Raw genomic sequence first — 17326 nt, forward strand, 5'->3', positions numbered from 1 at the left:
GTAAACAATAAAACTTTTCTTCTTAGCAACAACTGAGATTCTTAAGACTTTTTCTATTTTCCTTACACGTTTCAAAGGCAATTTTAACACAAAAAAAATTGTTAGTTTTGCATGAACTCAATAACAGTTATTTTCAGTAATAATCACGAAAAGTTTTTTCTTTTCTTTTGCTGATTAATTTGTGATAGTTTATCACACAAAAACGTAATTTCTGCAACCGCACGGATTGAGTTTGTTTATTAACAAATTCTTTCAATTTCGTGTCTGCTTTGTTTACACTGGAAAACTATTAATCTTAAGCATTTAAAATATCAAATCATTGTATAATATTTAATTTATTATTAAAATTTGTACTAATTTCGATAAAATCATTTGAAAAATGACTGACGAAACATCAATTGATTCAATTGAAAGAAGGATTTCGAAATTAGAACAAGAAGTGTATGATACTGCAACTTCTGATTCGGAAAATAAAGTAAAGAAACTTCATATTATTTTGAAATATAATTTATTTTAATATTTTCGGGAAACTCTGCTCTTTTTAAATCATTAATCCTTCGATTTAATTAATCAGCTGTTGAAATGCTTGTGTAATATAATGCTTGTATTGTATATTTATTTTATTCACTTATGCGCCCACTATTACAGCCTTTCCTCAGCAGTAGGCAGCGAACTATTTTAAGGAATTCATATATTTAAAGATAGATCTTTTATTACTTTTTTCTGTTCGCGTTCCAATTTTCATTGAGAAAAGTTGTTGACACTGCGATTTCGTGTGCTGAAATATTTCACCGCCTTTATATAAAATTCGTGAAGCAAGATATAAAACAGACAGTGCTTTATTTATTGATAAAAAATGAATAATTTACTAATGTTATTTGATGAATTATAAAGAAAATTCATAAGGTGATTTTCTTGGTTTTCTTAAAAATAAATAAAAATACCCATTGTAGCAAAATTATTTATTTCAAAGTTTTCACTTCTTCTAAATTACATCATCTGATCTGATTTGGTATCAACCCCATAGTTTAAAAAATTCTATAACCTTTTTTACCCCATTTAAACATTATAGCATTTAAAAACCATATAATGAAGAGAATTCATTGTTAAATTATAATTTTTACCTTTTAAATATATTCTTGTGCTAAATAGACTAAGTTTTATTCCTTAGTTTAAGTGGGTTTCCCTTAATAATTTCTTTAATATCTGTAAAAAGATGATTTTTTACATTGCATATTAGGAACTCTTTAGAAAGTCATGACAGTATCAGATTTGAATACCTCGTTGTGAAAATTTTTATAATATTGAATCACACTGTAATGATTTCAATAATATTAAAAATCTCCTTTTTACTGTAAATTATATATACATTTTTATGAAATATACTAGATTTTTAATATAATATACTAATATTATGTTGTTAAATTCACTTTTTTAAAACTTATAAATAAACATACATAAGTTATTTTTGTTTTCTTGCAGAGCATTGAAACTCTAATGAACATTCATAACAGGCTTCAATCTGCTGTAACTGGAAGAGAAAAAATAACAACATTGTTTTCGAAGTGTAAGGTCATTTCTGTATACAAACCATATATTAATAAAACTCTTTAATTTAAGTCAATGATAATTCAAGTTAGTCATAGATAGAAAAATTATTAAAGCTTTTAATACCAATGAATAAGATCATATGCATTTCTAAACATCATAGAGCTAGCTATAAGAGGACTGGGGTGAAATTAAATAACTTTTGTGTTAAATGTAAAATTTTATCACACAAAACATTAGTGTAAGATACACACTTGAGGAAGCTAGTCATTTTTATTCGTATATGACCATTAGGGTGGAATAAAAATAGACTTAATTTTTTTGTTTTTGTTTTAAATTTTACTTTTTTAATAGTATGGAAAAGTTGCCTTTTAGGTCCAAAAACAATATTTAAAAATTTGGTTGCAATTTTTGCTCTTTTGTATCCTTCTCTTGTGTTTGAACTACAGACATTTTGAGCTGATTCAATCACCAGTCTCACAGCTCTTTCCACCTCCGGCATGCGACAGTAAGCCAGGGAAAGTGGATAACTGAGGCCCCTATACTATTTGGTTCAGTTTCAGATGCCTTCTGTATAAAGTTTTAACTTAATATTAAACTGCACAGACACTTGATAGTTTTATTGCTTCTTGTCTGTTTGATGGAACTGGTTGGTTTGCCACTTTTTGCAAAGAACATTGTTGTTCTTCAGTATTGTCATTGTCGCTAGTAATCATTTCTGATGCACTAATATTTTTTGCCCATTCTTGATTAAACTTAACTATTCTCTGTAGTTCTTTACTCTTTCTTGCTTCTTTCTTCCTCAAAGTGCTTGTGTTAGCAATATCAATATTACCTATAACCATTTTCCTGTTAGAGCGTTGATCATTTAAAACCTTTAATTCCATAAGTGGCACTTTTTTTCTTTTATACAAGTCAGCAATATCAAATGCACATCTGGCTTCTTTTCTAAATTCTGTGAGGTTGGAATCAAACTTATCTGAACATTTTCTGCTTTTAGACTTTAATAAATTCCTGTATTTAGCATAATAAGCTTTTATCAAATGTGGAATTCTTTTACTAGAAGCAATGGGAATAGAAGCACTTGACCATATCTATTCTATTATGGGAACTAAAGTGTCACATATTTCGCTTACAGAAGGATCCTTTTCTGAAGCAATTTTGAGATTATGTCTAATATAACAGTAACACTAGGTTCATAAGTAATATGTTCAACTTCAAGAAAATCACTAAATTTCCCAAAAATAGAACATGCTGATATTTGTCTTGTCTTCACTAATTTAGACTGAGCCATCTCTACTCACAGCAAAGCACACAAGCGTAAACTAATAGATCAGTTACATTAATCATTTATACAATAGATGGAGTGGAAATGCCAACTCAACTGAACTCGCCAAAGCTACTGATTTGAAACCACCTCTGTCCTTGTCACTGGACGCAGACAAATCTCCGCTTTACCTTAGTAACAACTGCTCCGGCGACAACTCAGTGCCATGTCAGTGCAATAGGAAAATTGTTTTTACACTTTTATTCATATGACAATGCCTAATGAAAGCTTTTTATTTCATAATCGGGGCACGAAAAAATCCTTAAAAAAAATTGTAAAAAGTGTGTTTTTATGAAGCTTTAACAGCCTTGTGGCACCTCAAGACCTACTCCAGTATTATTCATATTTATAATTTATTTTATTTACGCCAAAAGGCAACTTTTCCGTGCTATTACAAATTAAAAATCAAAATTTTATTTTTTCATTCCACCCTAATGCCCATTATTTTTAAAAACATGTGACTCATATTCAGGATTATTTAACTGTGTATTGTTTGCCAATGGATTTCTAAAACCCTCTGTGTTTTTGTGCATGCCTTAGGATGGGTTTATATTCAGTAAAATTGGGGTGAGAGGAAAGGAGGAGATGTTTGCATTTAACAGCAAAGTGAATTCTGGAAATGGTGCCCATCCTTTCCTGTGTCAACCCTTAGTAAGATAGAATTGCTGAAAAGTGGTTGTTGCAAAATACTGAAATGAATAATATAATCATGTACCCAGCATTCTACTCCATACTGCCAACTTGAGCTGTCATTGGTTATGCTTTTATTTAATATGTAGCAATTTAAAGTGCTCATTAAAATCTTAATTTTATTGCACTGGTTGGTTATAACAGTGGTCAACAGTGAATTGACATGTTTTTATAAGATTACAAGGCAGTTACTGTTTGATTCACACATACTGAAGATATTTCTTATTATATATTAGTTACCTTTGGTAATCAATTGATATTTCTCTTAACCTCAGCAAAATATTTTTAAGTATTAAATTATTCTAAATGATGAAATTGTGTTATTTAGTTGTTCTATATCTCACTTATTTATTGTGTGCTTGTGTATACCCATTCTGGTAATTGCATATCATTAAAAAGTAACTATCAGAATCATCTATCTTGTAATAAATGTCTTTTTTTCTCGGAACTGTAACGTCATTTTCTTATTCCTGTTGTAAAATTCTTAAATAATAAGCATAATCTTTCTTTGTTAGCCTTTGATAATGTATAAAATATATACTCTTAAATATTAAATGAAGATTCATACATGTTGATAACAAATTGAATTTCATAGCAATAATGCATTGTTAAAAGTAATGTTAATTTTTTTAATTGCAAATATTTAAGAAAGAATTGTATCATACGTAAATAGGTACTTTAAACAGGTTAATTCTTTTTATCTTAACATGATATAAAATTGTAGAAAAATGGTGCTTAATTTTTTATTGACAATTCTGATTAAAATTTTTAAAAACATTTTGAGGTGTATATACCCACTCTCCATAATATATCTATCAAAATCTTATAGCTATAGTTCCAATGTTCTGCCTTTTAGAGTACTAATACACACACATATATATACAAATACACTCATACATTTCCTTATTTCTTACCTAGAGATAGACATCAATATATTTATTTTAAATTGGTTAATTTTTAATTAATTTTTCTCTTTCATATTTATATTTTATAGATTTATAATGAAATATTTTTTATGCATGTATGGAATTGTTCAAGTGAAGATGTTTTAAGTTTTTGTTAACTTTTTTTGCAAATTAATGTTTATAAATTGAAACTTTAAATGAATATAACAGATATTATTAGAAGATACTGCCATTAATTTTATAGAAAATTCTTATTTCCAATTTATTTTTAAGACATATTATTATTAATTATGCAGTTGATAACCAACTACTTATTCTTGTCTATTCATTCTTTATCCTATCAAGAAGCATTTGTCTATATCATCTACTTTTGGGAATATAATTCATTTTTTAAATACAAAATAATTGTGTATTCATTTTTCTTTATAATCATTTAATTAAAATATTGGAATTGGATAAATAATTATTTTTCATAATTTTCTATTTATATTTCAGTGGATGATCTTCAAAAATATCTAGATCCTAGCTTCAAAGAACACATGACACTTACAGAAACAGCCAAATTGAATTTAATTCTTCTTGGTAATTTGCATAATTTACTTATTTATATTATAGCAAAATTTTGTGAGTTGATTATCACTAGATTTTCCTATTTCTAGATATAAATTTTTGCCAAATAAGTGATACTTTGTTTTGAAAATTTATTTAATCATGCTTATGATGCTATCTATAGTAAGTACTATATGTGTATTTTATAGATCATAGTTTATATATATATATATATATATATATATATATATATATATATATATATATATATATATATATATATATATATATATATATATATATATATATTAATTTTGGTTTATTAAGTGATATAAAAAATTATGTCAATTTTTCTTTGACTAAGAATTTTGAGCATTAAATTTTAAATAGCAAATTGTTGACTATATTTAAACGTTGTGCAGATAATAATTGCCTTCGTATTACATTTCTAAATGTAGGGTGATGTAATTATTTCAGCCTTTTTGTAAGATTTTGATTAAAACTTCAAAAGATAAAATGTTTATTGATTTTTTTTCCATGTCTACAAAAATTATTATTAATTTCAATATTCTTATAAATGAACTAAAACTCATGATGAATTGAGTGAATTTTCAGATTCTATGTTCTCACAAACAAAATATGTGTATTACATTTACAAAATTTTATAATATACATGTATCTAAAAATAAATTTATGAAAATTTCAAAATTTATTGTTGTTTAGTGACTTTCTTACTTAAAAATGAGATCAAGGTTCATATAAAAAACTTTTTTAAAAAATCTTTTGTACATTTTATATTAATTTCAATTTATTGATTATATTTTATTCTATAAACTAAATATTATTTATATTTCATACTTTATTTTTTGAAATTATTGGTGTAGCATTAACTTGAAGTATGAAGTATAAATAATTTCTATATCTGTATTATTTAGATGAAGATAGAATAAGAAGTGCTGTTGATTCTCTGCAAACAGTGAAAGATTTGATTCAATACTTAGACAGTGAACATATCAGAGGTAAATTCTTTGTGCTTAATCTTAAATAATATCAAATCTATTATCTTTCATTAGAATTTCTTGTATATAATAGTAGGCAATAAGTGTACATTGATATTCTTTTTCCTGTATTAATTTCTTAAATACATAAAATCCATTTCAAATAATGAAAAATTTAAGAATTATGTATATAAGCATTGAATGCTTGAATTCATGACAATAAAAATTGGGGAGGGGGAAAGCATATATTTGTAATTATTTGAAGTATTTTATGTATATTATTGAATTATTTGTATAGTAAATAATTATTAAATCTAAAATTAATGAAGTTATTGAATGCATACCTGTTTAAAAAGTAAGTATTAACATAAGTAAAACCAGTAGATGTTAGAATTTTTTAGTTTTTAACCCTTTTGGATAGATGCTCATGGAAAGAAGTACTCACATTGGACAGATTTTGGGGAATGTCAACTGCCTGTACAGGCTGGAGCATACTTATGATGCTGGAAGACTACTAAACATTATATATTGTAAAAATATGCATAATAATTCATAAAAATTACCCTTTACATAGAAATGATACAATTTTTAAGTATCTGACAATCTGACAGTAGATACCTTATTTTCAATCATGATTAAAAATTTACTTAAATACTTGATTTTTAATATTAAAAGAATGAAAAAAATATTGTGTATTTTATTATGATCAATAGTGCTTTACCAGATTATTGATGCAAAATATAAAAATATAAGAAAAAATAAATATTTGCAATTAATGTTTTATAAATTGTAATAATTAATGCTTCAAAGCTGTATGAAATATCTCAAAACACAGATCAGTGTAGAAACTGACATTACACGATTTATATTCTTAGGCAGTGTTTCATTTTTTAAATCTGGCTTCGAGCAAACTATGCAGTTTTTAATTGTCTAGTTTTCCATAAAATAATTAATATTTTTTTGCTGCTGTCATTGGAAAAATTCATTGATCAATCATTCATAAATTTATTTATCCTCTTTCCAATGGAAACATGAAAGGTCTTGTAGCTATTACTGCGCAAATGAAACTGAGAAGGAATAAATTCTTTGTTTGAATAACATCCTATCCCAAATGAGAGTATAAATTATAACAGTCCCTTCAAAATGCATATCTGTTTCTCTTTACATTGGCAAACACTTGTTTCTGTTTACATTTCCAAAAATCTAAGGATTGACAGACACTTGCCCAACCGAAATTTGACCTCAGTGGGAAAAGTACTAATGTATGGAAACTAATCTTTCGGGAAAAAAAGCTTTGGATTAATTAAACTATCTAATAGAAATCATTTCATTCCAAATGCCCAATGCACCCATGCATCAGTAGGTCTTTGAAAATATTTCTGCAGATATTTTTGAATATTTCCAACATAAACTCATTTATGTGTCTTTCATCCTGAAGGGGTTAAATAATTTAGTTGCTATAAATTTAATGATTTTCATACAAACAAATGCAATTATTAATTTAAAAGTATATTCACTTTATTCTTTGATGTACCTTTAAAAGTGTGAAATTTACTTCGTCTACCTTTTGAAGAAGTTGAAAAATTTTTAAGTAATAATTATACCACTGATACTGAAGACAGTTTTTTTTAAATTCTGATACTAAGATTACTAATTAAAAAGATGTATATTTGTAACTGTCTGTAATATTTAAATTTACTTGAAATATAATTGCATTAAAGGTATGTCATGTTAATTGTCATATTTTCGTAAGTTACTTTCCATTTAAAAGTTGGTAAAATTTCTTTTTTTATCTCCATTTTGGAAGATTTTAAATGAGAGTTAGCAGATTTCTACCAATAAAATACATATATAAACTTTTGCTTACTTTTTTTGTAGTTTTTGTTTCAGATTTTTTTGGAAATATTCAGAGAGAAGAGTTCCTAACAATTTAAGAAATTATTCAAATTATAGATATGCATGAAATAATTTTTAAAAGCTCTGAGATTTTAAAACTTATGTACTTTGCAAAAAAGAATAAAAAGGGATAGAGAATGCCATATATTGATATAAATTTCTATCAGCATTTTCAATTATAAGTAGTAGTATGGTAAGGAAATCTAAGGGCTTTTTTTAAATATTTGTTATAATTAATTTTCATTAAAAAAAAGACTTTAAATAGCAAATGTGTTTTTTTTTTAAATATGAGAAAAATGTGATGATAAAAATCAAAATTTAAAATTGACTTGAATGCCAATAAGACCATTATTGTGATTTAATCTGAAATCACTTTGAAATGAAATACTGTTGCATTAGCGTATACTATCAAAAGTAATTTCATTTTTAATTTCATAGCTGTCCCTTCACTGACTCCTAAGCTTTATGAAGTTAGCCAAACACAACTAAAACTTCAGGTGAGAGCAGTATTTTTTGCTATTATATAAACTGTATTATTTTATTTGAATTTTTAAAATTAAACACTTGATTTTTTTTAATCAAATATAGTCCAATTCCAATTTTCTTGTTAATTTTTCATTGTTGTGATTTAAAAATAAAAGATATGTTTTTCAATTTTCACTAAATTCAGGAAAAGAGAAAATGTAGAAATAAACGATTTTATGTGATAGTCAATGAACATTCATAAAATAAAATTTTCTATGTTGGTAGAAAGGCATTTAATTTACTCTTTTACCAAATTAAATCAAGGCAATCTACAAAATTTTGCAGATATTTATTATAAATTATGTTACTATTGCAAAACATAATTCAAAATTGGGCAGTAATTTATTGCTTATGGGAAGATTTATTAATTTATTTACTGTCTTGTAAATTAGTTGTAATTATTATTCTAATATTTGTTATTTTAGGAAGTATTACAGAAAAATAGATAATTGATACTGGCATGCAATGATTTCTTCTTTTTAAAACTCCTTGCTATTACTGGAAAGATTGATTGGCAAAATGCCAGATTATGAAAAACCATCATATATACTGCTTGCTAATTTTCATGTACTTTTGCAGTTGCCATTCAAATACTTTTACTTTTTGTTCAATGATTAAGCCAATTTTGTTTCTAGTATACCTCATATGTTGAGTTTAATTTTAAAACAGTATTTAGATGCAAAGTAAATTCCTTATTTTACTCTTTGCATTAAAATCGTGTTCTAAATTTTAAAATTGCTTTTTTAAATATCCTCTTGAGATTAAAAGTAAAATAATACAACAAATAAAGAATAAAATATAAATTAAATTATGAGTAATGTATTATCATACATGTGATAATTTATTTGTCACTTAAATTGTAGTTTTGCTTATCATTCTAATATCAATATTTTTTTAGGAAGATGCTGCTGAACTTACTTCAGAAACAAGACAGTTGATTGCAAATTATGATAACTTGGTAATATTTTACTCTGTTAAAATGTTTTTTTAGTGAGATTTTTTTTATTAGTTACATTATTTTAAATTTCTTTCAAATAATTATTCTAATTGATGATAAACCATAAAAATTTTTAATTCCTTTTTTTAAAAAATGACAGAAATTAGATCAAATTCATAACTGTTAATTAGAATATTTCAAATGAAACTGTTCTGAATTATGATTAATTCATTATTTTACATTTGAAATTAATTTATCAATTTCAGATTAGTTTATAAATTAATATTGTTTAATGTTTTGCAGATAATGTCTCTTTCAAAACAATTTATTCTCTGGGATTCTATGTTGAATGAAATAGAAAAAGGAAAAATACAGAAAAAGAAAATCCCTTCATCTTGAAAAACATTGTAAGTATATTCCTGTTTCATATTGACTATGAATGAATAATTGTATTTTTATAATAAAGCTTCAGCTTGTATTAATTTACTGTAAAAATGTCAAAATCTTGTCCTGATGAGTTTATAAATAAAAGTTCAATGTAAATAAGAATAACCTTATGAACAATTTTTTTTATTGCAAAATGTTTAATCCTTAGTAAAAACTTTACATTAAAATTAGTCTCTGTATTCTTTATGGAATTTATCTGTGCATATTTACTTTTTAACTTTTGCATACTATTTTTATCTGCATCCTGTCTCTTTTAATTGTATTTCCTACTAAAATATTTTGATTTTCATAACTGTTTTAAATGAAACTATTATTTTTTATATTAATTTCTGAAAACCTGTACATTAATTAATTTTTCTATTACAGTGTATGTTAATTGTAAGGTCCATATTTAATATTTCCATTTTATTATGTCAGTTTGGAAATATACTTTGCAGAAGTAAAAGTTAAGACTTTTTTTTTTTCTTTTAGTAAAGTAATCCTGCTCACTTAAGTATTTCAATGTTAGATTAATCTACAAAAAAAAAAAAAAAAATGCAAACTAATATTATTTTATTATTGTTAGGTTGTTTCTAAACATGTTATCACTTGAAATATATATATAATTTTTCCTTTTTTTTATGGCAGTAACTTTATTTATTTTGACCTCTTTTTTAATATTATATTCTTTAAAAAGATAAACTTGATAGCATGGAACCATACCGCTTTGCCAAAAGATGGCATATTTTATGTTTGTTTAAGTTTTAGGATTACTCTCTGTCGGACTTTGCCAACACTCAAGGCAGAATTTGTTTTAACTTTGATTATGCTAATTGAAAAAAGAAATGTTCGCTTTTAGTGCAAAAAAAAATTTTTAAAAAAATGTGGAAATAATTTTTTTTTTTTTTTTTATTTACATTTAAGTATGTATTTTCTGCATTATCAATTCCAAAAAAATGGGTACTTGGGAATTACCAATTTAAATAAAATCTTGATGAATATGTAAAAAATATATTTGGTTGAAATTTTATGCAAATAAGCAATAATTTGAATTTATTATATTAAAAATTCTTTTATATTGTTTATTATCTTGAGATTTAAAAAATGCATGAAATATCTAAATAATTAATAAAAAATTGTAATATTTATAACCCATTCTTAATCATATATTTTGAGTTTTATTTTGCAGTGTAAAGTTATGTATACATGCAATGGAAATATAAACAAATAAAAAAAAAATCTGATTAATAAGTAATGTCAAAAGAAGTGATGTTCAAGAAGTTATGATGTGAAATTAACAAAAAAACTATAAAACAAAATGTTCTGAATAAATTGGATTGAATGAGACTCTGTTACAGCATAAAAATATTTTTTGTTTTGCAAGATCTAATCTTGTTTTACATAATCGCAAACAAAAGGAGAAAGGGGATTTTAAATTTTTATATTTACTTTGAAAAAATATTTTTATTAAAAAGAATAATAAATATATGTATGTATTTAAATAAAATTGTCTGCCCTGTATAGTAAGATCAAGTAAGGATTGTTTTACTGGGTGGATTGTTACACAGTTAGTAAGTTATATAATCAAGTTTAATTTTTCTTGGAGTATAGATTGATGTAATGCTCACTATACAAATATAAAATGTTTGAAAAGATGGTTGCAAGTATTTAAAGAGTTATCAATATTTCTTAAGATAGCATTAATAGCATCCTAACTTGCATGAAATTTGCCGGAAGTCTTTGCGGAGAATGAAGATGCTGGCTGAACTTATGCTTTAACTTAATGGTATTAACTTCATGCTTCAAACATTGATTTGGTTTAATTGGATGATTCTCAATTAAATGTATCAAAAGATTTTTTTTTTTTTTCTTTTTTTTTTTTTTTACAGTAGTGTTGAAGTTTTAATGGATATAATGATCAAAACCATCTACTAAAAAGTGTCAAGAGTACAAAAAAAAAAAAAAAAAATCATGTAGACTTTTTTACATAAAAGCTGTAATGTATCAAAATAATATATGTCAGTACTTTCTCTATTAATTACATAATATTACTACATTTTCTGCAAAGGAATGTTTACTTTTACTTTTCTAATTTGCTGAGGGCAGAGAAATATGGAAAATACCTATCATGAAATGTTAAGATGGTGCAAGTGTCTAATGTCTTTTTTTTTTTTTTAAATATTCAACTATTGAATTTATGATAAAATAGAATAAAAAGAAGCAATTTAATGTCTAAACATTATTTTGTACTTTATTTATCTATTTCTATTGCTGTAGTGCAGCAAATAAAAATCTTTACTTTTTTTAACTGTAAAGAGACTTTTCAAGTTTGGTCTCAATACCATTTAAAAGAATTAACTCTGCTAAATTTAATAAAAATTACATATCATTTACAGAGTAAGTAAATTTTTAAAAAATATCAAATTCTTTTAATTGATGCTTGAGAAACTAAAACATTTTTGTAGGAAGTGCACAAATATGTGACAAAAAAGTCAGTATTTTGGAGAAATTCATTTTTGTGATTCCATACTTGCTTGCTTCGCAAAATGTTTATGACATTTCATTTCTGTAAGAAAAATGAGTTATTTTTAGAAGTGGGGTAATAACCAATTAATTTTATATAGGTATTTTCAAGATCCAGTTCTCTCAAGACAGAATACTGCTTTACTCACATCTTTGCAAGTCTCATGACCAATAAAAATTTGGTAATCTGTTTCAGATAATTTTATTCTATGATTTGTATTTGTTAATTTTGAGTTTTTAAACTGTTATATTTTTTTTAAGAATAGAAACTACTCAGAATTGCTATTGCTAAAAATATGGTGATATTTTCTTATGTATCTTATATATTATTTATTAATTATGTGAAATAAAATAATTAGTTTTAAAAAATTTTCTGTTGGGAAAAACTTCTAATAAAATCTCTAATGTTGTCAGTGAAAATGTTGTCATTTCTGCACCTTTATCTTTTAATTTTTATTACACTTGGAGCAACTGTATTCTATAAATTATACCAAAAAGTGCTTCACATTGAAGTACACCAAGTTCTAGAAGTTACAAGTTAAATTTTGCTAGTATGGTTGTGGTTTTATTTTTACAAAATTCAAAAATGATGAAAGTATGATACACTCAAATGTATGTTGAATGAACTCAAAACATTGTTTAACTTTTTAAAAAGATGAATATTAATATTTTCCAAATGAAAAAATATGATGTTTTGATAGCCCATCCTATTGTCAACAAGGAGTTTTCACTTTTTATTTGGTGCTAGTTAATAATAATAATTAAAAAAAAGCATATGTTATGAAATACTAATAACAAGGCATGACAAGACACAAAATCAATCTTTGTTAGGTGTTAACATTTTAAAATCAACACTTATATATTCAAATATGTTATCCTTGGCTGTGTGAAATTAATAGTTTTTTTTTTCTCAATAAGATGATGAATATATTTTTGTTAGTTTATGTGTTAAGGGAAAATACATTTTGTTAAATAACTCAATTTAAAGTCAGAAAACCAATAATTTTTTTAATGTTTAAATTGTACACTTTTATTAATTTCAGTTTAATTGAAGGTAATACCACTTAAAGACTTAGCTAACTATAGAAACAAGAGGTGCTCCCCCTCAGGCTTAAATCGTCTGTCTTCGAACAGTGGGCTTGCCCATGGCAAGTGCCATAAGAAACAACAACCAAGAGTTAGCTTATTTATAATGAAAATGTGGAGGTAATTTATGAAGTAGAAAAATTTAAATTATTCAGTTTGCCGATTCTTCACCAGAGAAGTATAAAAAAATATAATTACTTAAAATATATTTTATCTGCTATGCAGATTCAATAACAAATAATAACAGTTACATAAATATCTGTTTTGACCAACATAAAAAAATAAAACCAACATTTAAAATATATTATTTTATTAAGAGGGAAATCTATACAGAATTTTTATAAAAATGATTGGCAACCAACAAAATATACAGTGGATGTTTTTCCACCAGTTTATTTTAATTGATAACAAAAATCTAAATTTACATGTTACAATGCCATTTTGCTATGTAAACATTCATTTAGATGGAAGAAGATATGTAAAATCAACAGGTTCTACAAAAAAATAAAAGGTAGAATAAAAGACATATTTTAAAATTTAAAAAAATGTCATTTCAGAATTTCTTTATAGGAAAGAATATAAGATTTACAAACAGCAATATTTTGACTAGGTAAAAATAACAATTTTTACTCTCAACAATTATAAATGCTTTGAAAATATTTTAATAATACTTGTTTTATTAACATTGCATTTAGACTCGTGATTGAAAACCAAATTTATAATTTAGCAGATATACAAAAATATGAATTATTGTACTTAGTACATATCAATATCTTTTTTTTTTTTTCTCTTTAAAATATGTTTAGATGAATATGTCCATCTAGAATGCAAAACACACAGAAAAATAAATATTTTTAAAATTAAAACAATTACAGTAATAAATCAGCATTAGAACTTTCAATAAACTAAATTTAGATACATATTGCAGCAGTCATTTCAGATAAGAATGCAACATATATAAACTTATATAAATAAAAAAAAATCACAATGTCAACAAAAGATAAAATATATTTAAAAAGTATAATACATACTACAATGAAATAATAAATTTATATAAAAAAGGGAGGAGAATTTACTGATTTTATATCTCCTCAACTCAATAATGATTACAATTTTTCATAAGTAATAATGTCATCTAATTCTTTTACATTGCAATTGACAGTAACTAAATTATCTATTCATTTAGTTCAACTTCATTTTAGTTCAAATTTCAGTAGATACTATAAATGAGTTATAGATTTGTTTTTCAAAATTTAAGTTATGTATACAGATTAACTAACTGTTCTAAATCCATTTTAAAAAATTGATTTTCTTTTACTGATTTTAGTGTTCTAGAATCCATTGATGAGTAACATTTGTATCAAAATTAAGTACTAACTTAAGCAAACTGTAAACTTGTGACCAAACATATGGCAAATATGATATGAAAAGTAAAAATGCATTAATGAAAATACTTAAAGCAAATATAGGCTGGTTTAATGCACATTAAGATTATTTTATATCCATATGCATTAAACATTTCATAACCAAAATAAAAGGACACCTGAAGCATTTGCATTACAAGCAAAAATATGTAACAAAATGCACAGTATTATATTAAAAAAATCTAGGTTATAAAAATGTGAAATAATTTTTAAAAAGATTTTTTTTCATCCTCTTTGAAAAAGTAAAAGTAAAAAAAAAAAAAAAAAAAAAAGTATGAAAATTATTCTAATTTTGTAATTTATAAAAAAAAAAGCACCTATGATCACTAGATATTTCTTATTTTTCTCAGTGTACTATCATTATTTAAACAATCCTTTTTTCTTTCCAGAACTTTTCTTAGAATCATCATTATCAGCCTCTTCTTTTTTCCCTTTGTCTTTCTTTTTCTTTTCTTTCTTAGCTTTCTTGTCTTTCTTTTTTCCACTGCTTTTTTCTTTTATTTCTGCTGTAATTGGTAAGTCACCTGTTAGAGAAGTAATGAGAAAAAGAAAAACTAAGGACCCATCAACCAAGCAAAGAACCAAAAGAAAAGCCACTAAACTGCATGCAAAAAAAGCAATAAATCATATAAATAAAAAATAAATGCTGAAGAACAAAAACAACAAGACACACAAAAAATATTAATTATATTTTTGTTAAATAATATTTTTAAATAAGCCAATAATTATTTTCATTTCTGTTCTATTTCATTTTTTTTGCATTTATCCCCTTTTTAAAAATTTATTCATATATTTTATCTTATGCAAATTAGATTATGGTCTCATTTTGAAAATAAATGAAGGCTATAAGTCCTTTTAAATCTTAATTACATAACAATTGTAGCATCTTAACATCATATCACTCCAAATTTCTGCATCTCATCAACAATAGTAAGTTTAATCAATAATAGCAGATTTAACATGCATCAGCATCCCTCCTTTCCATACACAATGGATCTTTGGTAGAAACAGAATTCCAATCAAAATTTTGCATCAAAAGATGTTCCTACTCTACTTCACTTATGTACAACTTTATACCTAAATATTGAGGAGCTATATATCCTATGCTTAAAATTTTATATAGATTCTTCAATAATTTCTTTAAAAATATTTATTTATTATATATATAAATATATATATGTGAATAATCATTTTAAAAATTAATGAGTTTAAGACACTATCACCATCCACTGGCCTAGAATACTACAAGAAAAATATATTTTAAAACTATAATAATAGCACATTACTTTGTATCTAACTTATATATACTAAATTGTTAGTTTACAATTCATCATTTAAGTACCATTATTGCTGTTAAAGTGAAAAAAAAATTTACAAACTCTTAATGAATTTAAACACATGAACCTTTTCTTTGGGTCTAATTTTAAGTGCAAACTGAAAAACGGGAATCAGTTTTTAACATGCAGTATAATAGGGAAATAGGATCAAAGATCATATATCTAGTTATAAAATTTCAAATCTGTAAAATCATGTTTAAGTTAAATTAGTCCAAAATTTTATATTTTCTGATCCAAGATATACATAAAGGAACAAACAATTTTATTTGCAATTATATAAATTATTTCTTAATTTAAGGATAACTTTATAATCCAAAAGTAGAGAATCTGCATTTGGTATCCTAAGCAAAAAACAAAGGAAGAGGATGGTTTAGGTGATATAAGTGACTTTATATAATAATTCGTGTAGACATTTTTTTTTCTTTATAATGAATTCAATATAGAAGTAACATATTCTCTAAATCATAAATAACTTATCTTCAATTAAAAAACTTAAAACTAAACCATAGCTATTTAGGAGCTTAATTAAGCAAAATGAATTTTTAATAATGATTTGTAAATAATGTTAAACAAATATCCCATAACAATATATAACTTCTAGCTTTAAAATTCTATAAATTAAAATTCTACTTCATATTTTCCCCTTGAAATGATTTCTTGTTTTCTTTGAGATAAAAAGTTTAAGGCGAATATTTTGTCTTGGTAGTATAAAATATCTAGAGACAATATCAGTCTTTCAAAGGAAAAATATTCTTTCCAATCATTATTTTATGCAAATCATCTTTCCACAATATAAAATATTAGAAAATAGTTATAGTTTCGTTGATTATTTTTGTAGCAATGGTGCAAACGAAGCCATAAATTTGTTCTGCTTTAATATTACAGCAAAATTAAAAAAAAAAAAAAAACTCTTATTTGTGCTCTTATCTTAAACAACAATTTAAAAAAACATTTCAAAGCTTCTATCAAATTTATTTTACATAATAATAATCAATTAATCAAATATACATATTTTGAATTATGTGCCAAAGAGAAGAAAAGTTTGCTTTCTTTCTCTTTTCAATTTAAAAAAAAAAAAAAAAACTGCAACTGAGGAAGCAAATTTTGAATTTAGTGTTAGTTGCATCTTAGATGCCCAATAAAGTAAATGTAAAG

At 24.6% G+C, this 17326-nt stretch overlaps 2 protein-coding genes across 5 annotated transcripts in view; one reads left to right on the forward strand and one right to left on the reverse strand.

The window, feature by feature from the left end:
• Positions 1–183: 183 nt before the first annotated feature.
• On the forward strand, positions 184–12703 carry LOC129975060 (dynactin subunit 3-like). Its single transcript, XM_056087940.1, has 8 exons — positions 184–475; positions 1483–1567; positions 4966–5052; positions 5955–6038; positions 8352–8410; positions 9337–9396; positions 9679–9782; positions 12426–12703. The coding sequence occupies exons 1-7, from the start codon at positions 380–382 to the stop codon at positions 9772–9774; spliced, it is 567 nt and encodes a 188-aa protein (XP_055943915.1). The 5' UTR covers positions 184–379; the 3' UTR covers positions 9775–9782; positions 12426–12703.
• Positions 12704–13722: 1019 nt separating this feature from the next.
• Positions 13723–17326, reverse strand: part of LOC129975600 (MICAL-like protein 1) — a 63756-nt gene continuing 60152 nt past the window's right edge. For 3 of the 4 annotated variants that reach the window (XM_056088666.1, XM_056088667.1, XM_056088668.1), the window contains exon 13: positions 13723–15358. In XM_056088666.1, the coding sequence (XP_055944641.1) occupies positions 15195–15358 (164 nt within the window). In that variant the 3' untranslated portion in view covers positions 13723–15194. The remainder of the gene's footprint in view (positions 15359–17326) is intronic. The other variant, XM_056088669.1, reaches the window with a different exon arrangement.

The sequence above is a fragment of the Argiope bruennichi genome, chromosome 7, assembly GCF_947563725.1.
Source record: "Argiope bruennichi chromosome 7, qqArgBrue1.1, whole genome shotgun sequence".
Classification (NCBI taxonomy): Eukaryota; Metazoa; Arthropoda; class Arachnida; order Araneae; family Araneidae; genus Argiope; species Argiope bruennichi.